Source organism: Equus przewalskii, chromosome 7, assembly GCF_037783145.1.
Source record: "Equus przewalskii isolate Varuska chromosome 7, EquPr2, whole genome shotgun sequence".
NCBI classification, from domain to species: domain Eukaryota; kingdom Metazoa; phylum Chordata; class Mammalia; order Perissodactyla; family Equidae; genus Equus; species Equus przewalskii.
Genome location: NC_091837.1, coordinates 45,587,170 through 45,613,063, shown reverse-complemented (window position 1 = coordinate 45,613,063; position 25,894 = coordinate 45,587,170). Strand labels below are relative to the sequence as shown.

The window sequence follows — 25,894 nt, the reverse complement described above, 5'->3', positions numbered from 1 at the left end:
AAATGAATATCAGAAAATTCAAGCAAATTTCCCATGATAAAGTAGAAAGAGCATTAAACTACTCCTTGTCCCCATAAAAAAAATAAATCAGGGCCAGCCCATGACATAGCGATTAAGTTCAGTGTGCTACTTTGGCGACCCAGGTTGTGGGTTCAGATCCTGGTTGTGGACCTATACCACTCATCAGCCATGCTGTGGCAGTGACCCACATATAAAGTGGAGGAAGACTGGCACAGATGCTAGCTCAGGGCTAATCTTCCTCAGCAAAAATAAATAAATAAATAAATCCAAGTGGATTTAAAATACAAGCAATAAGACAAAACAACAAAAAATTAAAATTAGAAGATATGTTTATGATATTATGGTGAGAATTATAACTTTTAATAAAATAAGAATTCCAGAAAATATAAAGTAAAAGATTGACATCTATTCTAACTAAAAATTAAACATTTCTGTGTGGTAAAAGACATTGTAAAGTTAAAATATAATTGATGCGGGCTGGCCCAGTGGCATAGTGGTTAAATTCACACACTCTGCTTCGGTGGCCCAGGGTTCATGGGTTTGGATCTCAAGCACAGACCTACACACTGCTCATCAAGCCATGCTGTGGCAGCATCCCACATACGAAATAGAGGAAGATTAGCATAGATGTTAACTCAGTGACAATCTTCCTTGAGTAAAAAGAGGAAGATTGGCAACAGATGTTAGCTCAGGGCCAATCTTCCTCACCAACAACAACAAAAAAATACAATTAAGGGGGGAATTTTAAAACATATCAAGAAAAATGTTAATGTCCCAGTTGCCTAAAGTGTTTCTACCAATTAGTATGAAAAGATAAACAACCTAAAAGAATTTAGGGCAAAGTTTATGAAATAGCAAATCGGAGGGAAAAAAATTCAAAGGCCAATAAATATAGGAAAAGAGGCTCATATACACTAGTAGGCTGGTAAAGACAAATCAAAACAGCATAACATTATTTTTGACTTATCAGAGCAGCAAAAACAGCTAACATCCAGTTCTGGTGACTGTTGACAAACAAGGTTAGCTTACTTGCTGTTCGGAGTGAATTGCTACAATTGTTTTAGAAAGTAAATTGGTAAAATCTACAAAAAGATAAAACGTATCTTTTGGCACAGGCATCTCACTTTTGGAACTCTATAATACAGAAATAAAAGCACCAGTATATAAAGATAAATGCACAACGATGTTGGTCATAGCATGTTCTTCAAGGACATAGCTGAATCATCATCCACAAAAGAGTGGTTCAGTAAATTCTGGTACAATCATACTATACAAGATTATAGTGGTAAATGACTTAGTGTCTGACTCTCCCTGAGTCTCTATATAAAAGAAGACAGAGCAACTAAATAGAAAAACCAAAAACTCATGGACAACATTTACAACAAAATGAGGTGACAAGATATCCTATGAACCCAAAATCTAAGTAGATGAGAACAAACCACCAGTAGCCATTAGCCTGCATTGTTTCCACTTTTGTGTAGGAGGATATAGAGGAAAACAATGGCCTTCCTGATGGACTTGAGCATAGCAGGACAAAACAAGCAGCAAGTATTCACTGGAAGCTCAGGAGGCCTACTTGAGAAGAGCCCCTCAAACTGGGAAGGATTTACCTATTCTAATAGCAAGAAATTCAAGGAGGCTGCAGTAAGGTCAGAAGAGGCTGGAGCAATCTGAGCCAATATGTACACTAGAAACCAACCAACCAGTGTTTCCATCCAGGACAGGGCCCAGGACTGAAAAGAAGCAGTTGGGAGTGGAATCAAATATGAGCAAGACAGAGACAATAGCAAAGAAGAAAGGACAAGGTTCAGGTAAAAGTTGGGGGCAGGAGCACAAGAATCAGGAAATCTTGGAAAGCAACACAATGCTAAGACAATAAAAGAGGAAGCCCTGTGAATGTAGGGGAAAATCCTGAATGCATCACCCTCTCAAGGTCAGAAAAACTAATTTTACAAGAAAATGAGGAACAAAACATACCCACTTTAGATCACATTCAAAGTCACTGTAAGAAGAAAAGAGAGTAAGAAACAGAATAACATTCCTACAGAAAATGAAAGCATCTCAGATAGGCACACCCATGAAACAGATCAAAACTGTAACACACTATTTCAAAATGAGCTACGGGGCATTAAGAAAATGACAAAGACATGAAAGAAAAAGATACATGTGAATTTCAAAAACTTACAAATGATGTCACAGAACTCAAGAAAGAATTAGAAGTACAAAAAAAATCATTTCAGAAATGAAGATTAGACTAGAAAGAATACAGAAGCATATGAATGAGAAATTTAATGCACTAAGAAAAATAGAATCTAAAATGGAAGTACATTTTTAAAATCAAAAAGAAATGAAGAGGTAAAAAGAATTCAAGAGAAATTGATAAATATTGGAGATAGGCAAAGATCAAACATACAGATAATGAAGTCCCTGAAGAAGAAAATCAAAGCAAAGGACCAGAACAAATAATACAAACAATAATTAAAGAAAACTTTCCTGAAATGAAAAGATGATTCAAAATTACATATTGAAAGAGCATACCGTGTGCCTGAGAAATTGACCCAATGCAATAAACACCAAGACATATAAAATTACAAAACTTTAAAGAATTAAAAAAAAAAATCTTTGGACTTACAGACAAAAAGAGCAAATAACTTTAAAAAGAACAAAAATTAAATTATCAGACTCTTTAACAACAATAGAGCAATAACCACAATAGACTCTTTAAAACAATAGTTTATGCCCAAAGAAAATTGAGTAACATATTGTTATACTCAAGGGGAAAAAATGTGAACCAAAGATTTTATATCCAGAAAAACTGACTTTCACATATAAAAAGGATGGACAAACTATTATAAGTATGGATGAATGCAGGGAATATTGCTTCCATGAGCGCATCCTGAGGAATCTACCAGACAATGAGCTTTGGACAACCAAAATGACCATATGTAAGAACTAGTGGCTAATAGATGTGTGCATTTATTTCTGGACTCTCAATTCTGTTCTATTGGTCTGTGTGTCTGTCCTTATGTCAGTGCCAGTTTTTTGATTACTATAGCTTTGTAGTAAGTGTTGAGACTAGGAAGTGTGAGTCCTCCAGCTTTGTTCTTCATTGATATTGTTTTGGAAGTTAAGGTGTATCTTGATGTGTTTTTCTTCATGTTTCTTGTGCTTGGAATTCTTTGAACTTCTTCGACTTGGACTTCTGTAACTAGTAGGAGTTCCAGAAAGAAAAGAAAAAACAGAAGGATGGAAATCACTAATGAAATAATTCAAGAAATAGTCCCAGAACTGAAAGACATGATTTTGCAGAGATTTTTGAGAGGGCCCACCCGGTACCCAGCACAGTGGGTAGAGAAAGATCCACACAGGGAAGAGCATCATGAAATGTTAGCTCATTCGGGACAAGAAGATCCTAAACAACTTCCAGAGGGGATGGGAGAGACCAGCTACCAAAGAAAGGGCCAGGAATGAGAAAAGTATCTGTCTTAGTCAATCTCCAGCATACGTGGAGGCTAAGAAACAAGGAACGAAGCCTGAAAGAACAAAGCATGCAAGCCAGAATCCTAAATGCAAGCACACTCTCCCTTGACAGTGGAGGTGGGATACAGACATTTCCATCAATGCCAGGTGGCTGCCTTGCCCAGGAAAGCACTGGAAGATGCGCTGCACCAAAAGGAGGGAATAAAACAAGGAAGAGGAAACAGGGTCTCTACCACAGGCTAGATAACAAAGGGCACCCCCAGAATGATGGGGAAGGGAGATCCCAGGACAGCAGTGGGCTTGCCAGCCATGGATTATAATAGAAGGACAGAAGGGTCCAAGAGTGATGCTTCGAGGGCAAGAAGAAAATTAAGAGGTTATCAGACAGAGGTCTATGAAAGTATCAAGAGATTCACATAAGCAAGTTTTTGGCAATATGGATGCAAATACTGGAAGATCCAGCTGGAAGAATTGAAAGTGGTCGCCTCTGGGTAAGGAGAATCTTGGGTGGGCAGGGTGGGACGGGAGCCTGCTCTTTTTCTTTATAAGCTGTCTAGAACTATTTGACCTATATTTGTGTATAAGTTTGATAAAGAATAATCTTTTTCTACGAAAAAAGTAGTGACAAGTATTAAATATATAGTTATTTGTAAAATTAAGACTAAATGAGTGCTAAAGCAGGAGAGAACATATAGGTTATGTACTCTGGTGATGTAAATATAGCACAGCTATTTTAAAATGAGCAAAGAATAGAGAGAGCATATGCAAAAAAAAAAATTGTTAACTGTTTCCAACAATGATATGGGCAGCGATAGTATTTGTATGCTATTCTGAGACTGCTGTGCAGATATTGTGGAAAAAAGCAAATGAATAATTGTAGACTATCTCAATCCTATCATCTCCCATGTCCTTGAGAACTGGGATTTTTAGTTTGGCATAAAGATATAAGTATAATATAGAAGAGATTACATTAAAACTCTGCAGTCTGAATTTGAATTGGACGTATTCATAACCTAGTTCTGCCCTCTGAACAAGCATCAACCCAAGGCAATGACCATGAAGCTTCATGGCGCCCAGATTGCGTTCTTGTCATACCATTTCCTACTGAGAAAGAAAAGGCTTTTTGGAAAAATACTGATTCCAGGACTGGGCAGGAAAAGTATAAGGTGAGTTTGAAATCCCTTGACATATTAGATATCAAGGAAGCTATCAAAGACTACTACTTTCATATCAAAAGGACTCAGCCAACCTAAGAGGCTCCTACTGGCCAAAGATGGGACAAATTTGAGTTCACTAAGAATAATCATTGAAGTGAATTTAAAACCGTCGAATATTTTTAAATCTATGAGTTCATTTTACTATTTTTAAAAATTAATAGATCACCTTTGGTAGATAAGAGGAAACAAATTTATTATCTTGTCAATTAGTAAATAAAAGGAAAAAAATCAATCGTTTCTCCTGCTGTTCCTATCTGAACTAAATCATTGAGTAATCAAATAATATGAGAGAAATCATTTCTTCATAAAAATGTTCCAGTTAGTAACTGTAGAAGTCATGATGGAATTAGAATTTCCCCATTTTGCAACGCCCAGTGAATTAGTGGATCTAGACATTGAGCACAATGACTCCAAACAACATAAAAAGAGACAACCCAGACATTATGTGGCTCCGGATGAAAGAATACGTGACCTCTAGTCTTGCCAAAGGGATTGAACCTGAATCTGATCCTGCCTCTGGCTCCAGCTTGCAATTTTCAGGAAAGACAAAAGACAGAGGAACATGCTAAATCCTACCACGAGAATGAAATCAGCAAATCCAGACTAAGGGAAGCTTCACAGGTCAAACGCCTCAGATGCTTCCATAGATAAATTCTGATAAAAGAAAATGGATGGAGGGACACCTGTATGTTAAAAGTGAATTAAAAGTTACATCAAATTTTAAAACTGAGTAAGACTAAACTATAGTGTTTGGGGATGCACACTTGGCTAAAAAAAAAAACATAAAGAAATGCAAAGAAGTGATTGCAATAAAACTCAGTAGTAGTGAGTTTTGGAGGGAGGGTGGGGGTTGTGGTTAGGATGGGGCATATGGAGGGGCTTCTGGGGTGCCTGGAAAAGTTCTGTTTCTTGATCTGGTTAGTGGTTACAAAGGTGTTTGCCTTATTATATAGTTTATTAAGTTATGCATTTATTTTGTGTGGTTTTCTGTATCTGTATACAATAAAAACAAAAGGTTAAAGGAGAACAAAGGAGAATCTTATTAAGAATATAAATGTAATCTAGAAGATTAGCAGAAAGAAAAACATGTTGCGGAATTATATTTACTTTATGATTCAATTTTTATGAAAAATACGGGAGGGAGTACATATATCCTCTGGAAAGATAGTCACCCAAGTTTAATAGCTGTTACTTTAACTGGGATAAATATTTCACTATTTCTTTGTTATATTTGGCATGTTGATGAAAAGGGTAAAATCTAATAAATGATATGTATACACATATGTATATACATATACACACATACATATATAGTTTGTTTTACTTTTTACTTTGAAATCATTTCAAACTTACAAAAGAGTTGCATGTAGAATGCCAAGAACTCTGTACATCCTTGAGCCAGATTCATATTCACTGATTGCTAAGATTTTGGTTCATTTGCCCATTCCTTCTTCTCTCTCTCTATTTTTGACAATAAGTTACAAATAAGATGCATTTACTTGTAAATGCATCTCCAAGTAGTTCCTAGAAAGCAAGGATATATATAATACATATATTTAATTTTTTAATGTGGACATAAATAATTATGAGCCTGGAAAACATGAAGGAATTTTATTTCAAATTAAATAAAGTATGTGAAAATACTATGTTAAACTGTAAAGAATTATTATTAGGAAATGCATGTCTCTTTCCCACTTGATGCCTTCAGGTAATCGGTCACTTTTATCTGAAGTTTAAAGAAATTAGCCATTACTGGAGTGCATCTTCAGATGACACAAAATGTAGAAACAATCAAAAATTGTGATTGTTTTTGGTATGTGCTCTAAGCTTAATTGTAATTTAATCTGGCAAATTCTCAATTACTCATGAATTTGATATTAGGCAAACTAGCCTTCTGAAGCTCTAGAAGATAGCAGAAATTTGAAGAATGGTCCCACATCTGTATCTCATCAGCTGCAAAGTGAGAAATTGACTGGAGCACCTGGTCTGGCTAATTTTTTTTAGGTGGTGCTCAAACCCAATATAATTATGTACAGAGGAATATAAGTAAATAAAAACTGATTCCTTAAAAAAAGGAAGACTTTGGGGCTGGCCCGGTGGTGCAGTGGTTAAGTTCGCACGTTCTGCTTCCACAGCCTGGGGTTCGCCAGTTCGATTCCGGGGTGCGGACATGGCGCTGCTTGGCAAGCCGTGCTGTGGCAGGTGTCCCGCATATAAAGTAAGGGAAGATGGGCACGGATGTTAGTTCAGGGCCAGTCTTCCTCAGCAAAAAGAGGAGGATTGGCAGCAAATGCTAGCTCAGGGCTAATCTTCCTCAAAAAAAAAAGGAAGACTTAGGCCAGCCCTGGTGACCTAGGGGTTAAGTTCAGTGTGCTCCACTCTGGCAGCCCAGGTTCACTTCCTGGGCATGGACCTACACCACTTGTCAGGGGCCATGCTATGGCAACAGCTCACATACAAAATAGAGGACAATTGGCAACAGATGTTATCTCAGGGCGAATCTTCCTCAGCCAAAAAGAGGAAGATTGGCAGCAGATGTTAGCTGAGGGCCAGTCTTCCTCAGCAGGACAAAAAAAAAAAAAGGAGGACTTCATTTGGAAGATTTAAAAACATATTTATAAACAATTTGTGGACCATATGGGCTTTTAATAAAGAAGAGTGAAACCTTCTGTAGATAGTATGTAAATAGTTTGGAAATCTTGAGACTGCTTTTGAAGATTTTGACATATCTGGGTTCAGTCTATTTTTGTGCAGAATGTTAAGTATCTTACCAGAAATATAGGGCCTGTTTCCATACTTTGCACTAAATCAAGCTTCAGTCAACACTAAAGTCATTTGATGAACGAGTCACTTCCAACAGCACAATGAAAATACTAGTTTCTAAAATGTTTGTGCTGAAAACAGTTTAACTGAAATACTCAAACTCTATGGGCCAATAAAATTGTTCCCTAGATTTGCGTTTATATATAAGGAGAATTAGCACCTGGGCGCGCGCTGGAATAAGACTTCCCAGCCCCACAATTCCTTACGTTCTAAAAACAAAGCTGTTTTTCTTTAGAATTTAACAGACTACTTGGGATTATAAACTAGATACCGTTCAATTACAGTCTGTAACATGGAGGAAATAAAATGCATTGGATTTTAAGTAATCGGACGGGGCATTCTTCCGGCGGGCTGACGTTCGGAGATGCTTGAATGGAGAGGCTGCTTCTCCGCCGGGCTGAGAAGTGCGCGGTGCTACGGTGTCCTGTCTCTGCCCGCAGGTGAGCGAAATGGAAGTGAACGGGCAGTTCGAGTCGGTGTGCGAATCTGTGTTCAGCGAGCTGGAGTCGCAGGCTGTGGAGGCCCTGGACCTGCCCATGCCCGGCTGCTTCCGCATGCGGAGCCACAGCTATGTGCGAGCCATCGAGAAGGGCTGCTCCCAGGACGACGAGTGCGTGTCCCTGAGGTCCTCCTCCCCGCCGCGCACCACCACCACCGTGAGGACCATTCAGAGCAGCACGGGTGAGTGAGCAGAGCGGCTGTCTCCCGGCTCCCCGGTGACGATGGGTCACCCCCAGCCTGGCCTCTGCGCCTGGGCGACAGCACTATTGTCCGGAAAGGCTGTACATTGTGCCCATGCTCTTACCGGTGACAACATACTGCCCATGCCCTACAAAATAATGGCTTTGCTTCCCTGACTGTCTCTATCCCCAGCCTCTGGCCGCATTCACCTCCTTGTTCTCTCTCCCTCTCCATCTCTGGTATCAGCAGAGGAAACTGCAAGTGCAGGACCAAGAGGGACAGCACACGGAGTAGGTCTTCCCGAGATCCCCACACAGCATCCTAGGAGCCAACAAACTCATCCCCATCAATTCCTACTCTCTGTAGTCAGGCTCTGACGTCTAGGGGTGTAGCCCCCAAATCAATCAGACATCCTGATTGTTGAGAATCACCGAGCTGGAATGCTTTTTTAATTCCAAGATATCCACAAAATAACTATCTCAAAAGACCTGAAATATCACTGTGAGAAAATAAAAAGGAAGAAATGGATGACCCAGTACTACTGATTGAACATTTTATGAGTTTTCTTTCATTATAACAGAGGGCAATTTTATTTCATTATTTTAAACCCTCTGACTGTCGTACGTATAGAGTACCTCCATTTTTCTCTAAAGTGAATTTAGGTTTATACCATTAAACTGTATTTTCATCAGTAGGTTTTAGGCAGAGGGGCACAGAAGAGCTTAACTGGTTTCCATGACACTGGAACCTTCATGGGAATATAGCCGGGGGTTATGCTCGACAATGTGTGTGGTGGTGTGTTTTTTTTAGTAACATTTGGGTCTCAGAAGAAAATTCCCTCCCTCCAGTCTTGAATTTGATTGAATTCAGCATAATTCCAATATAGGAGTAGTTCCACAAGAAGATCGTCAAACCTAGAGTCCAGATCAGTAACGATGAATAAATTAGAAGGAAAAGCCTGTGCCAGGATATTGTATTATTCAGTTTTCATTCTAGGTGCCCCAAATGTCAGTAATTATCATTCAGCCTAGAACTTCTGCAGGCTTGAGAATTAATTAGGTCCTCAAACGTGAGTTAAAATCTTACTAACTTGAGATAGGAGATTGAGATACAAATTTGTAAAAAAAAAACAAACCATTAGTGGTTAAACAATAGGAGCTCATTTTGACTAACGCAAATGAAGATCTCAGGATTAAGGAAAAGGATGCTTCTAGATGCTGCATTGGCTCAGCAGCTCCACAGGGAGCCCAGCGACTCTAGCCCTGGCTGGCTGTCTCCAACTCAACACGGTAAATGTTTGTCTTGCTCACTAGGAAGTTCTACAAAGACAGTCACAAAGTTAATAAATTAGCTAATATTGATTTATGAAATGAAAAGGTATATTTTTTAATTCATCCATGGGCATATTTATGTGTGTGTTTACATTCGTGCAGTAAGTGTAGTTTGAAGTTCTGCCCTGTGCCTCTGGCGTATTACTGTGTCTTTGGTGTTCCCCATTTTCGCTACCCCTACTCCACGCACAGCTCTTTCCCAGTGTCTGGTCCATTCTCTGTAAAATAGTCCCGTCACCTGCCAGCTGCTCTTCTGTGCTGAAATCACTGCTTGAACACACAAAATGCAGATGCTTGCCCAGAAGTGCCAAGTGCCACTGGCTCCCTCCTCCCTCCTCAGGGAGCAGTGTTGTGGATAAAGGGGCAAGAGACTGGGAATGGCTTTTCTCTGCTTAGCCCTCGGGGGTATTTTGTGGTTTTGTCATTTAAGAGACAATTTACTTACACTTTCTGCATCAGTTCTTGTGCTGTGCTCTTGACCCCAAATACCCGTATTCTGGCCTTCCTAAAACCCTTCCCAGATACTCCAGAGGTTCCAAGAGTACAGACAATAGGATTCCCAGTTACAGGTGAATTTCAGATAATTAGTGAATAATTTTGTAGTGTAAGTATATCCCAAATATTGGATGGCACACACTTAGACTACAAAATTGTTTGTAGTGTTTGTAGTATTTGCTAATCTGACATTTATCAGGCCTGTCAGAGAAGGAGATGAGTAGGGCCTCAGAGGATGTCCTGTGTTGGTCCATTTAGAGTGTAAATTGAATTGGAGGGGCTTTAGCCCTTGGCCCTATGTGGGAGAATGCCAAGAAGCAGGGAGAAGTAAACGAAAACACCACAAAGGTGATTGCATCCGCTCCTTGGGTCTGTATGCCTCATCCCAGGTCCGGAGCCATATCCCCCTGCAGCTCTCTGGGAGGGGAGGGGACTCCAGTCTTGGCTGCAGCTGCAGGGCTTAGGGGCGGAAAGATGTGACTTGTCCCTGGGAGCGTTGAAGCATAAAATACCAGATTTCTGCGTGGGGCAGCTGGCGACTTCACCCTTAACCATCAAACTGAATATGATATATCATCTTTACAGTCGTGGAAAAATAAACAATTTAAGAACTAAATATGGTAGTAGATTCTAAGTAACCCTTTCAGATATTTGAGTGCAACTCTAAGAATTCTAATAGCGCCTTTCACAGTTTCTCTCTGCCATAGATTTGTTCTTTTTTAAAAAGCCGTTATTTTATGATATAATAAGGTTGCGTCCTTCATTCTACCCCTCCGCACTACTCCTGTGTTCTCTCTTTCACACAGACACACTCACACATACACACATGCTCACATTTTCCTTTCTCTCTCACGTGATCTCAATACTGTCATATTAATTTTATTCTTCTACTGGTTTCCTTCTGACAGCAAATCAAATACAATTTCCTGTAGAAAACACAGAAAATCTATTTTCTCACAGGACTTGCTAATTTTTGAAAGAATTCACTCATCTGTGGAAATCAGGAAATTACTTTGCTCGAATGTTAACCGTTTCCCCGATGTACGTCATTTACATCGTCTTGAGTAGAACATGACATAGATTTCTCCTTTCGCTTCTCTTCCTTTGCTCATTATTCTTAGATACTCACAACAGGTTCCATTTTTCCTAAACTTCCTCTTGCCCGGAAAAAATTCTTTTTTGTCAACGCAGTTATTAGCCATAATTTTCCCCCACAACAATCTGCATTCTGAGTCTCTGATTTTTGTGTCAGCCCATTTAAATTATTCAAATTTTCAAGAAAATACACTATTAAGCTTTTCTCTTCCAGCCTTGTCCAGTCTTCATATTAGCAAAATGAACCACAGACAAAAGTCCACAAAAGTATCTGATAACACATGGGAGAGTCAGAAAGATGGGCTCGGCTCCACGTGGCCCTCAGGATCCCATAGCGATGTGAGCAAGAATTAATGGAGGCTTGTCCCAGCAAATCAGGGCAAATTAGGAACTGAGTTAGAGAGGGACTTATAGTGATGCTTCCTTTGGTTTATTGACTTTTTGGCTTATCTAATGATCATAGAATCTTATATTCTCTCAGCCTGTCTTCTGCTTCAAGCACCCAGGTATCTGTCCATCTAAGAGAGTCAGCAAGTTTTTACGTAAACCACTGCACCTGGGACTATTAGGTTAAGATCAGACCTACTGTAGAAAAGTAAAATGAAAAAGTGGCTTAGTTATCCTCTGGACTATGGGAAAACAAGCACCCTTGCCTCAGTCATCTCAATAATTTAGGTAACAGTAGAACTTGGTGCCGGAAATATACTCAAACCTCCACTTCAGAGTAGGGAGTAAACCTGATTTTTATGGACTATACCGATGCATTGTATGTGTTTAAGGATGAGTTTTCTTTCTGCTTCTGACACCGAGCATTTTCTAGGACCTATCAAAAGCATTACCACATTGTAGGTGGACAGACTTGTATCTGATGAATACCGGTAGTCTGAATAAGCAAAAAAATCGTATAATCATCATCAGTAGATACACCCATACAGATACCCAGACACACATGTGGTCTGAAAGGACACACGTACACCATTTGCAGTGGCTACCCAGCAAGTAGGCAGAACAAAACCCCAGGTCTCCCTACCATAGTCCTTTGCTTGTTTGGGTCCTCGCTCTATGGGAGGGTCAGGTGGTATAGAAAGAGGGAAATTTTTAATATAAGCATTTATTGCTTTTTTTGATTTTAAAAGCCAATATAATATTTGGATAAAAATGATTATCTTGGATGGAAATAGCAAACTATTATGATATTTGATTCTCTGGTCTCTCAAGAAAAGTTTTCACTTTGAAATTACAAGCTTTTCAAAGAAGCTTTATGTAGCAATAATATAATTTCTATAGAATAAGTAGCTTCATCTGCCACACTGTTGCTCTTGAAGTTTTGCCTTTGTGTTATATTCTTTTCTTGTTAGGGGAAGCTCTTAAAAGTTGATGGAGTTCAGCTGGTCTCCATTCCTCCACGGAGCCCCCAGGAAGGGCAGTGCGGGCACAGGATAAAGCTTCTCCCTGGGCGAGGACCCCAGTCAGGGAGTCAACACCGTTTGCCCTGTTGGGTGTGGTTTGGAGCCCTGGGACAGCAGTATTTACAGTTTGATTTTTCTAACAAGAGATCATATTTTCCCCTGAACTGAGACCCATTCTTCTGTAGTCCTGCTTCACACACTCTTCCATTGCTGTCAGGTCTGACACACGGACTCAGGTCATGCTCAGTATAGCAAAAGCAGCTACTCTTGATCGTTTGAGATCGGGGCTAATGTTCCAGAGGTCCTCCCACACATTTGCGTCTTCACTCCCAGTCAGCCATCCCACCCAGAAGATCACATTTCAACCTACCCTCAAGCATCCTACACTCCAATCCCATATTCCCTGATCCTCACCCCCCATCCCCCTAAAAAACCCAAAAAACCTTAAACACATAAAATCTTGAGCAGAATAACATTAAGGTAATTTATATTTGCAGTACACATAGTAGGCATTCAATAATGGAGGAAGAAAGGAGAGAGAAGAAGCAGAAAAATACTTTTTATTGAGATATAATTGACACACAGCATTGTGTAAATTTAAGGTGTACAATGTATTGATTTGATACTTTTGTATATTGCAGTATGATTATCACCACAGCATTAGCTAAATCCTCTAGCACTCACATAATTATCATTTCTCTTTTGTAAGGGGAATATTTAAGATCTAGTCTCTCAGCAGCTTTGAAGTATATAATACAATAGTGTTGGCTAAATCACTATGCTGTGTGTTAGATCTCCAGAACTTACTCATCTTCAACTGCAAGTTTGTACCCTTTGCTCAACATCTCCCCAATTCTCCACCCCCCAGCCTGACAGTAACCACTATTTTACTCTCTGTTTCTACGAGTTTGGCTTTTTTAGGGTCGACATGTAAGTATTTGTCTTTCTCTGTCTGACTTAGCTCACTTAGCGTACTGCCCTCAAGGTCCATCTAGGTTGTCACAAATAGCAGGATTTCCTTCTTTCTCATGGCTGAATAATATTCCATTGTATATATACACCACCTCTTTTTTATCTATTCATCCATTAACAGACGACACTTAAGTAGTTTCCATACCTTGGCTATTGTGAATCATGCTACAATGAACATCAGAAAAATATTTAAGTACTCATAAACTGTATAATCAGCAGACGATTGTGTAATCAAGATGACTTTCCTAGGGAAATAGCATTGCCATTAAAACAAGTTGAATCATAAAATTTTAGCAGTAGAAGAAACTTCTATATCATCTAGTCCAGGGGTCTGCAAACTGCAGCCTATGGACCAAATCCATGCCGCTGCCTATTTTTGCAAATGAAGTTTTATTGGCACAATGTCACACCCGTTTGTTTCACATGTTGTCTGTGGCTGCTTTTACTCTCCAGTGGCAGAGTTGAGTAGTTGCCGCAGAGACTGGATGGCCCAGAAAGCCACAAATGTTTACATCTGGCCCTTTACAGAAAAAGGTTACCACCCCAATCTAATCCACTGAACCCATTTTAAGGCAAGAAAACTAAGGACCAAAGTGGTGGCCTCGAGCTGTAGGCAAAGTCAGAACAAAAGCCCAGGTCTCCCTGCCATAGCCCTTTGCTTGCTTGGGTCCCAGATCTCCAAATTATTTATTGCATGATTATAAAGTTAATCTGAACGTCATTTTCTTCATATGTAAAAGGAAATCATAATGCTGCTTCTCTTACCAGCAGTAATGACCAATTGTGAGAGTTCAGAGAAAGCTCACTTCTTTCTAACAGGCAGTAAGTTAATTAATAGGTTGTTTTTATAAAGCAATGAGGGAAGTCCAAAGAACAGGCATCAGTCAGAAGTTTTTTGAACAAAGAGCCTTTCCTTTCCATTCAAGATAAGGTCAAATAATAAATATTCAGATATCGCCTGGACTAGTTCCTTGTCCTTCTGCTAATGAGGTTCCCTTCCTTCAATTTCTCCAAAAGTCCCAGTAGAACTGGAGACATCCACCTACCCCCATCTGAGGACGCTCAGACCGAAAGAAAACTAAGAGCAAGGTTTGTGGCACAGCCTATGCTTCTTGTGAGGTAACTTGTCTGGTTTTCCTATCTGAGAAAACCGACCTGTTAAGTTTTGGAAGACTTCTGGTTTTAACTTTTCCTTTTTTTATTTGGGGCACATGAAGGGGCATTCCTCCTAATAACAGAATTATTATGCAGTTGTAAAATGCGAAAGTCCTATCAGGCGTAGAAGAAGATGTGAAGTCTAAAGGGCCGCGTAGGCTTTCCTCTCCTCGGGTTGTGTTGCCTACATAAATCACCTCTTGGAACAGAGCCGAGCCTCCAGGTGTCCGGATCTGTAGACAGCCCACAAGTCTGCCTTTGCCATCTGAGGGGCTGTCACATGGCCAACAGCGAAGGGGCTCCAGGGTCTTCTGGCCTTTAGGATTATTAGGAGGTTCAAATGAGATCATTAATAAGGAAGCACTACGTAAATGACACGTTAGAATGCCTCTTCCCTGGCTTTGACTTTAAGTCTCTCAATCTGGCTTAGTTTAACAATTATAATAATGGCTAGCCTTTGAGCACTTACTATTTGACAAGCATTATGAGCCAGCTGCAGAGATTATCTCCTGTAATCCTAATGAATACTCCATGACATGCACATGATAGGATATCATCATTTTCATCATACAGGGAAAAAAATTAAGGCTTAGAGAGTTTACACAACTTAACCAAGGCCCTACAACTAGTAAGTGACGGAGGAGCCACCTAAATTCTCTTGATCCATCAATAAATGCTTAGTAAAGTATTATATACCCTGAAATAATTCACTACAAATCTGTCTGTGGAATAAGAGGCCTAGGAGCTCTTTTCTTTCATTTTTCTTCCTACAAATGTTCATTTAGCTTCTGCCAGGTTTAAAAACTATTTTCCATACAAATTTCTGAAAATCTCTCTTTTTAAAAGAAACTTTTGTTCACATATTATTGACATGGTTTTTCATGTTCATTTGTCTAACTGTGGAATATTGTTTAAAGCGAAATCAAAGAGGTAAAAAAATAGAAATTAAAATGAATAGAGAAAAGCCTATAAGAGGAAAATACTCTCTGAGTTTAAAATTTCACATTGCACTTTGTCATTTTGACGTTATGACAGATTTAAAAGATCAAATATCCAATCTCTTGATCTAGTCATAGTGTTGTCAGACAGCACTGAATGGAAAAAAAAAAGTTTTGCCAACTCCGGTGTAAACTAAGCAGATGGTAAATTCTGTCTCGTGGCTGGCGAAATGATCAGAGGTCTCTGCGTTGGACTAAGTAAAAGAATACTACAACGATTTAATCCGGATCTGACTGGTCTCTCGCTGAAGTTGTAAAGCAAAGATGTGAGCCTTCACAACCCAGTTGCAAAGATCAGTCAGGAAACACAAATTAGAAAGTCAGACTCCTTCAATGTGAACATATATTATATGGGAGATTTCTCAAAAAAATTAGTGACATGACAACATAGAAATTCACTTTTTTAAAAATCTTTATGATACCTCCATGGACACTGTTTTGTACTTAAAGAAACTGCCATTTTTTAAAGCCTTCATAGTCCAGAGTTGTCTGATCTAATTTGTATTGAGCTTTAACAAATATAGCAAAGTAACAGCAGTTGAAAACCATACCTGTAATGATGCTGGCACTTGAACAACCCTAACAGCAGGTTTGGTGGCAGCATTATGTAGCTCCAGGTGATAAAGCCAAGACTCAAGGTTTTGTATTTCTGTCTATTACTCTTGCCTTTGACTTTCTGTCAAGGGTTCAGGGCAACCTTTTACTGCTGCCAAGTGTCCTTATTTAAAAACAGAGAAAATTAAAATGAATAGTGCCGTGATTTTACTATATTGGCAAAAAAAAACCCAGCCTTATATTTATTGTAATGATGAATCAATGATCATGTCACTATTAACTCTCTGAAAGCTTTCCTTGCCACCTGCTAGTGTCCTGCTGACTTGGAGATTCCACCAACATAAAGATAATTGATAGAAAAAGGTTAAAGAGGAAACAAAAAGTTATCATTATTATTGAGAATACTAATTCTGATAACTTTTAACTTACAGAAGAAAATAACTAGCCTAAATTATCTGTAAAAATATGAGAAACTATCAAAATTTAATTAGTTTTCATCCTAAAGTATTTTATAGTTTTATGGCTTCAAGGGGATACATAATATTATTGAAATTAACTTTACTTAACCAATTTCATACTTTAGAAGCGTATCCCTGAGAAGGGATGTGATCAAGATGGAAACTCATCCTGAATTTCTGGGTAGGATTGCCATCCTGTCTCTCTTAAAGGCCAACCTTGACGTTCTTTTCCATCTGATATTCTTATTCCATCACATATTTTCCCCCACGATTAAATTTAATTTAAAAAAGAAAATCACTGAGTCCATCCACCCACAGCTTTGCTTCTGAAAAACCTTTCCCTCTTCCAAAATGTTGATTATGGCCAGAGAATCATAATGAGACAGGAAGTGTTTGCTTTTATCATTTTCAAGGAACTTCTTTCCATCATCTTTATTTTTAACTTTTTGTTTAGAAATAATTATAGAGTTATAGGAAATTACAAAGATAGTACAGAGAGGTGTCTTGTACCCCTTACCCAGTTTCCCCCAACGGTTATGTCTTGGATAACCAGCATACAGTATCAAACCCAGGAGGGGCCGACCCGGTGGCACAGCGGTTAAGTTCACACGTTCCGCTTCTCAGCAGCCCGTGGTTCGCGGGTTCGGATCCCAGGTGTGGACATGGCACCACTTGGCACGCCATGCTGTGGTAGGCATCCCACGTATAAAGTAGAGGAAGATGGGCATAGATGTTAGCTCAGGACCAGTTCCTCAGCGAAAAGAGGAGGGTTGGCGGCAGTTAGCTCAGGGCTAATCTTCCTCAAAAAAAACCCCAAAAAAACAGGAAGTTGAGGTCGGTACAATGTATATGGATAACTCACATCTTATTACATTTGTAGATTCTTGCAACCACCACTGCAATCAAGATACAGAACTATTCCATCACCACAAAGATCTACTGTTGTCCACATTTTACCAGTTTGAATGAAGTGTAGAAACCTTCTCTCTCTCCAAGTCCCTTTGCCCCTCTCATTTATAATATAATTATCTCAAACGTTTCCTCCATGTACATTGAGTCACATCATACAATGTTATACTTTTTACTTCTTGAAAGAAAATTTAGAAAATTTTAGACGCAAAGGAAAGTCTGTTGTATTTGCCTATATATTTTTTGCCAAGTTTGGGAAATTTTCACCCATTATCTCTATGACTGCTTTTTCATCCCCCCTCCTTCTCCTGTCCTTCTGGGACTCCAGTGACAGAGTGGCCACAACTCCCTCAATGGGTGGTTTGAGAGAGTGGTTTCCTTAGAAGAGGATATGGGTGGGAAGGCATTGTTTCATCTCTAATAACATCTTCTACCTGTCAAACAGAAAAATAATTCTTTCCACACATAGAGATGCCCCACCTAACATAATTCAACTTTCGCAAATGGGAAACCACTCAAAATTACATTTAGCTACGGCTTCCTGTTCACCGTGCCTCTTATCATTGTCAGAGTCCATTATCTTCCTTCCCAATCCTGTCCAACTATTATTTCTTACCATTTTACAACTTATGGGCTGTTATATACTCTCTAAAGATACCCAACTACTCAAAACAAAAATTCAACAGTCTTGATTTAGAAAAAAATGAAGATAAAGAATTCTCAAAGATAGCAGTATCCACTATCTTTCAAATAATCTAGGATGACTTTCATGGCATATCAAGTCACAGTTGAACTTTAATAGAGCACAACTTGTCTTAAAAAATAGTACTAATACCAGACATTCTCTATGTATATAGCGTATGGAATTGCCTTGTGTTTGTTAAATTCAGATGGCAGCTACATCAGTATCTTTTCTAGTTTTACTGACAGTGCATTTACTGTATCCCATTAAATAAAAACAATGTTGATGTAAAGCCAGGTAAAACTGACACAAATTAAAGTAACTTTCTTTTCATTTAAAAATTAGTTACCTGAGGGGCGGGCCCAGTGGCATTGTGCTACGTTTGCACACTCCGCTTCAGTGGCCTAGGGTTTGCAGGTTCAGATCCTGGGTGCAGACCTGCACACCGCTCATCAAGCCATGCTGTGGCAGTGTCCCACATACAAAATAGAGGAAGAGTGGCACAAGATGTGAGCTTAGCGACAATCTTTCTCAAGCAAAAAGAAGATGGGCAATAGATGTTAGCTCAGGGCCCATCTTCCTCACACACACAAAAAAATTCATTACCTGAAACATGAATAGCTGTCCATCAGAAAAAGAGAAAACCCCACTCTTTAAAAGCCCTTAAACACTTTCTAAATTGCTTGAACCAAGAGAATGAAAGCTCTTAACTGTGGCCTATAGCAGTCTTGAAGTCTCTTCTGCTCTTATGTAAGGTGTCTGTTAGTTCCTTGTGACGTAAATGATGAGTTAAGGAACTTAAATACCCCTTAATTTATAGCTTTGCATTGGTTCAGCAATTAGCCTTTGAAACACAAACCTACAGTTCTCGCATATAAGATTTGCCCCATGAATATTTGTTGATAGGTGATTGACAGGTGAAAATGTAGGATTTCCTCAGGAAATTTTCTGCTTCAATGAATGCTGTAGGTTTCTAGGATAACTCCTACATCTACACAGAGGCGACAAGTTCTTTACCTTTTTCCCATGCACCTGAAAATAAACCACTTCATTTTAGAGAGAGTGGGCTGGTCACATGTCTCCCCCACACCATCTTGAAGAACAAAGTTTCAATAATTTCTTATTTGGGGAAAGAATTTCTAGAAATGGGTAAAAGAGTAAGAACCAGGGAGACTGGTAAATGTTAACTTCTGCAAGTAAAGCCTTCCATTTTATTCTCAGGCTGTTAACTCCACTTTATGCTCTTCCTCCCCACTTCTCCTAGCCAATGCCCCATGGAGGTTTTCTTCTTGTATCTGTAAATAAAGAAGTTGTGCTAACAGTATCCTCAGTTCTTACCTGGTCTTAAATCTCTGTTTAATCTGTGATATCTGAAGAAGGGGACTTCGTGGACTGCTGATCGCATCTCCAGAATGAATATTAAAATATGAGAAAACCTCTAAAGGATTTGCACCAACATTTATTCTTTTTATTTTTTCTAACTTGCTCTTAAAATGCATCACATTCTTCATCCACAGAAATACTAGAGTACTATGAAAGTCCAAAAGAAGTATTGATAAGCTCTAAAGCAGCTCTGAAGCTTCTGGGAACATGGGGTCCCTTCCCTATTTTGAATCTCCATTAAAAACCAAAAAACAGCAAAACTCCCATTCTGCACCCATCCAAGCCATAAGAGACAACCCAAGCCCTGTGTTGAAATCTTTGAACACCTTTTAAATATTTATTAGTTTTTACCTCTAATTCCCTTCTATGAATCTGTTCTGCAGAAATAATTTGAAAGAGGGTCCGGCCTGGTGGCGCAGTGGTTAAGTTCCATTACGCTTCTGCAGCCCGGGATTCGCTGGTTCAGATCCCGTGTGTGGACATGGCACCACTTGGCAAGCCTGCTGTGGTGGGCTTCCCACATATAAACTAGAGGAAGATGGGCACGGATGTCAGCTCAGGGCCAGTCTCCCTCAGCAAAAAGAGGAGGATTGGCAGCAGATGTTAACTCAGGGGTAATCTTCCTGAAAAAAAAAAAAGAAAGAATTTGAAACAGAAAAATTTTAGGCAAAATTGTTCACCACAGCATTATTTACGATGGTAAAAGATTTAAACAACCTTTGTTGTTACCAGTAGGGAAAGTTCAGTAAATTATGGAACATCCACTTCAATGGACTATTAAGCCAACTGAAAAAATTATGTTCAGAAAGAGTTCATAATATAGAGAGGAAGAGGACTTCCGATATTATATCAAGATAGAAATCTACAGTACATTGAAGCACTGTCCCAAAATTGTGTACACACATTATGTACACACATACACACATAGTTCAGAACTATGTCAAGAAATTGTGCCCAGAAAAAAACAGGGAGGAAATGCACTAGAATATTAAACAGTGGTTATCTTTGGTATTGGAACAAAATATGGTTTTGATTTTTCTTTATACTTTATTTTCCAAATTTGCTGTAGTGGGCATGTTTTACATTCATAATAAAAGAAGTTTTATTTTTATTTATTTTTTAATTTTGATTTTTTGCTGAGGAAGATTCATCCTGAGCTAACATCTGTTGCCAATCTTCCTCTTTTTTATTTTCTCCCCAAAGCCGCAGTACATAGTTGTATATCCTAGTTGTAGGTCATTCTAGTTCTTCTATGTGGGAGGCTGCCACAGCATTGGCTTGATGAACCGTGTGTAGGTCCACACCCACCATCTGAACCTGCAAACCCCGGGCTACCAAAGCGGAGCCTGTGAACTTAACCACTCGGCCATGGGACTGGCCCCAGAAATTTTATTTTTAAAAAAGAAATAGCTAACATTTCATGGTTAGGGTCCTATCTGGAAGCAATAATACATCTCACATCAGCATATCCTTCAGGTTTCATCTGTTTTCTTTTAATTTTCTTGGTTAAATGAAGTCTCTTAGTTTCAGTGGTTAGACTGGGTAATTGAAGATGATCCTTTCCTTTGTGTCCCCTGACTCTCATTGTGGTAGCAGGTGAAGTTTTTGTAGATTGTATAGTTTTGCTTTTTTCCCTTCAGATGTCAGAGGCAGTTAATTTCCAAACAGTTGCAGGTGGTTTTCGAGGAGAAGGGAGTTTAGGACAAAGGCATAAAGCTACATAAAACCAGCTTATGGTATCTTTAAAAACATAAATCCGTGCCTTTGTAGTTCTTATTCCGACAAAGCTCAACTCTCAGAGGAACGCTTTCAGCTTTTACCTGTGTTCCAGCCAGAAAAGCTCCCCAAGCAATTACGGTGAGAGAAAAGGTTTCTGCCACAGCCACAAGCTAATATAATAGTATAGGCCACCTGTGTTTTTAGAAACACGAGAACACTTTAGAAAGTAGAAAAAGTGAAGTGCTGAATGGAATTGTGGAGAGTCATGGAAAATACTCATCATTGTTATTCATTAGGAAAGAAAGTGATGTTGACAAATTCACAGTAAAAAAGTATTAGGAACTCTTGCTTCGTGAGAAGTGTCGAAGCCATGACGCAAAGGCTAGTGCTTTCTCACAGCACCCTGCTAGCTCTGGTAGAGGTAGATGTTACTGGGTTCGTTGGGGACATTCGTCGCAGCATCTGTCTTTTCCTTTTTCAAACCTCCTTGCAGACTTTTCCTTTGCCTCTGCTTTTTCTTATTCTTTGCCAGAGAGAGCTCAAAGGACTTGGCCATTTCTGACCTATTCCAACAGCTCTCAGGGAAACTTTGGGAAAGGTGAAGTGAGCCACACTGACCGATTCTCTTTTCTCACATATGTTCTTCTAGAACTCTCTGTGTGAGGGAACATGGCATGTATGAGACCCCAGAAACAAGCAGTTGAGTTCCCTTCATTCACGTGGTCACACTGCATTGCACAATGGGCTGGCGTTTCCCTACCCATATCTTGAAGGCCACATTACTTCCAAAGCGTTGTGAAATCTTCGTCTAAGGAGTGAAAGAGAAAGTACCTCTGCTGTGTTGTCTGCTGCATTTTAAAACCCACATCAGTGAGTACTTTTAAACCTGTTAGTAGATCTATGGCACTCTAGCTGAATGTGAGTAATGGGAGGATTTCAACCAAAGGCAATAAGCAAACCGAAGCTTATTTCCTGCCTGGTGCTTTAGGGTTTTTGCCATTAACCTTAAGGACAACTGTGTGTGTTATTCAGAGCCTTCCTTCTGGTGTTTTCCTCCATCCACTCACACACAACCTCTGGTTCTTTTTGAAAAACCATTGACTATTTGACTCTGTGCGTAGTTTGTAACGATCCTTTCCAAATGTAATTCTTCTTGGTTTCAATTGCATAATGCGGAGGCCCTAAACCATCTTAGAAAATCATGCTCAGTTTTGTTTTGCTTCCAAAGAAAGACTTAATAGGATTATATTACTCAACAGTACACCCACACTTCTCTCCCCTCAAATTGGTTCTGGATCAAAATTATTTTTTTTTTAAAGGGGCTTAAGAAACTTGCGGTCCTAAGATAAAGTTCTTTCTTAATTAAGGAGCTATTTCTGATGTAAACACCACACCCCCAGAAGCATTCAGATGATTCAGAGTAAGACGCAATCTTGATAATGTCTCTGCTTGTTTGCCTGTGTTTTCTTACGTAACTCAAAATGTTAGATCATCTTCAAAACCTTTTATTTTTAGATTTCCCACATGTTAATTTTCTCTATTTCCACATAGGCTGAAAAGGAGACAGCTGAAGCGTTAATGAAATAGCCATATTGACTGATTCTGCTTGCTGGGCACTTCCTCTGAAGGTGCTGTGCATAAATGTGGGTACTCTGCGCATGCCTCAGACTGTGGCTGCCTGCTGAACTTCTGCCGCACGCCAGGCTTTCCTGCACGTTCCCTTTCACAGGCAGCATGTTTTTATATTGAGAATGTGTTACACTGCGTATCAGAGGAAGGACCACCAAATACTTATGATGTTCTAAAGGTCATGGTGAAGTGGAGGACTAAAAGCAAACTCTTGAGAATAGGAGTATAAGCAAAAGCATCATTCATCAATTTGCTCTTCTCCCGCCATTCCGTATGCATCAATTTTATCCCAAAAGGCAGTTTGCAGGTACTCATACTTCTAACTACTAACAAGCTACTGGAAAATGTACTCATCTCCCCTTTTCATCTAACGCCTCCCCCAACTTAACAAATCTTTCCAATTACTGCATAAACCTTGGTTGTCTGAGTTATGTATCCACAGGCTTCCAACCCTATCCATCTTGGATTTACCTCGTCCTCATCCTTATCATTTCTTGCTCCTAATCTTCTCACTTGCCTGGTTAATATCAGCTTTTGTAGGTTTGGGTACCTACTAAATGTTCTGGGAAAGGTGAGCAGGAGTTCAATCAGTTACAGCTGTGCAAACTGTAGCTCAGCTGATAAAGCTGTGAATGGTGGGGGAGAAGCAGGGAGAAGGGGAATTGGTAGAACTACCTGGATTCAAAATTAACCCTGATTGTGCTCGGTGCTGGTTCAGGTTCTGCCTTGGGTATACAGATCCTCCAACAGCCAGTGTCTGATTTTGCACCAAGGCATTGTTTTATGAGGATTAATTGAAAATAACAGTTTTAAAAGCCAATAATAGGGGACTGGCCCTGTGGCCAAGTGGTTAAGTTTGCGCACTCCACTTCAGCCGCCCAGGGTTTCACCAGTTCGGATCCTGGGCATGGACCTAGCACTGCTCATCAGGCCATGCTGAGGCCATGTCCCACATGCCACAACTAGAAGGACCCACAACTAAAAATATACAACTGTGTACTGAGGGGCTTTGGGGAGAAGAAGAAAAAAAAGAAGATTGGCAACAGATGTTAGCTCAGGTGCCAATCTTTTAAATAAAAGCCAATTATGGGTCTTTGCAAATATTCACTATATCCTCCCCCCCACCCCTCTCTGTACCCACCCCACCTCCATCCATCTGAGCACATCGCAGGATAACTTCTTAAAGGAAAGAATATCAATAGGACTACTTCACTATCTTCTAAGTTTGGCTTTCAAACTGGTGAATTGATTGACATCATTGGTTCAGTTTGGATAGAATTGCTTCTACCTTTGATGCGCCTGCTTAAACTTAGAGTTCCGCAAGCTGCAGAGTGTGATAACTTAAGCTTTTTAACCAAAACTGATCACCTCCTTTGCCTTCTCATTTTCTCTGCTGGGGACCCCTACACTTCAGCTCCACTGGGCAAAGGAATGAATAGAAGGGCAGTTCTGTGACTTGATAAGCCCTTGCCAATAATTACCTCCCCACCCACCTGCCATTGGACACCCCAGTTCAGTTCTCTTTAATGGACCTGCTTAAAATCAGAGCCCGTTTGTTAAGCTGGAGAAAATAACACCTCAGGCAGTTATCAGCTCTTAATAACTGAGGTTAAATAACTGGGGAGGTATTCTCTAAGGAGAGCCCTGTGGGAGTTCACAGGGACAGGTGACAAGCCTGAGCCCCAGGTGAGACTTCCCAGTGAGGAACCCTGGGGAGCAGGGAGACTGAGGGCCTTTTCCATGTGAAGCAGAGACCAAAGCACAGACCTGTCACCCGACACTGCCGCTGCTCCCAGGGCCATCCTGCGTGGTGCCACCAGAGCTGCCAGTCTGAGCCTCGTACAGTCCACACTGTCACCCACCACTCTAGAACAGTCAAAAGAGGAGGGTGGGGTGCATTTCTCAAGAGATTAGGTTCTGAGAGGGCAAGAGCAGTGAGAGTCCCCATTTAGTAATGTTTGTTCTGGGTTTACAACCTCAGCCTTTGGGACAGACCAGAATGACAACCAAAACTTCTAGCCATTAACTGGTCATTCTTTGCCGTCATCCCCAAGGCCCAGTGCGAACTTACCAAAAATACCTCTACCCAGGACCCATGCAGTATACATTTCTAGATGCCTCCCGTCTGCACAGCCCACCTCACTGCCTGCCCTAAAGCATACAATCACAGTCAGAAGGACTGTCTCCTTCCTATCCACAGTCAACACAGCTGATTATCTGTGTGGGACGTGAGCCACTTTTCAGGTGTTTGGTATATAAAGTCTCACCTGGGTGGGTATTTTTATTTTTTTGTTCTACATTTCATTTTTGCTCCAATAGACCAGTTTTATAAACAGGCCAGTTCACCTGGCTGTTAGAGTGGCTTTTGTAGTTCTTAGCGATATGATCGGATTCCTTTTTATGGTGAAAGACTTGATCACTGGAGTCATTATGAGAGGCATCAGGCTATCACATTTATCATCCCCGGTTATCAGGTTCTTATCAGATTTAATGCCTGAAACAACAGGTAATATGCTCCTTGCTTTTTTACTTCCTCTTGTGTCGTCTTCTTACACCGGAGCTGAGATCACCGTATTTTCAGCCCAGGCCCTGCCCAGGATGGCCCCTCCCGCCTCTCGGACCGCTTCTGTTATTCTTCTGGACTCTTCTCTTCCAGGCACCTGGCTTTCTTGTTGCCCCTTGCCCACAGTGCTTCCCAGATTTAACCCATTAGCTGCTCACCAGGCAGTGGTGACCCACGATGGGGAGCTGTGATCTTCTGAACCACAGCCAGCTCGTTCCTGCCTCAGGCTCTGGTGCTGCTGGCCCGGGACCTGGAATCCTCTCCAGTCCCCACCCCTCAGTCCTTATTTCTCCTTTTCCTCCTGGCCCTGTCTCATGGC

General features: G+C 40.1%; 1 protein-coding gene and 1 long non-coding RNA gene across 28 annotated transcripts in view; one reads left to right on the top strand and one right to left on the bottom strand.

The window, feature by feature from the left end:
• Positions 1 to 25,894, top strand: part of DLGAP1 (DLG associated protein 1) — an 843,303-nt gene that overhangs the window by 668,306 nt on the left and 149,103 nt on the right. For all 27 annotated transcript variants that reach the window (XM_070629775.1, XM_070629776.1, XM_070629781.1 and 24 more), the window contains one exon: positions 7,982 to 8,222. In XM_070629775.1, coding sequence (XP_070485876.1) covers positions 7,982 to 8,222 — 241 coding nt within the window. The remainder of the gene's footprint in view (positions 1 to 7,981; positions 8,223 to 25,894) is intronic.
• The window catches only part of LOC139084833 (uncharacterized), a 59,359-nt gene continuing 46,560 nt past the window's right edge, over positions 13,096 to 25,894 (bottom strand). Inside the window, exons 2-6 of the long non-coding RNA XR_011542625.1 lie at positions 20,016 to 20,287; positions 18,631 to 18,743; positions 17,208 to 17,486; positions 16,229 to 16,395; positions 13,096 to 14,995 (exon numbers count right to left, since the gene is read on the bottom strand). This is a non-coding gene — a long non-coding RNA (uncharacterized lncRNA). The remainder of the gene's footprint in view (positions 14,996 to 16,228; positions 16,396 to 17,207; positions 17,487 to 18,630; positions 18,744 to 20,015; positions 20,288 to 25,894) is intronic.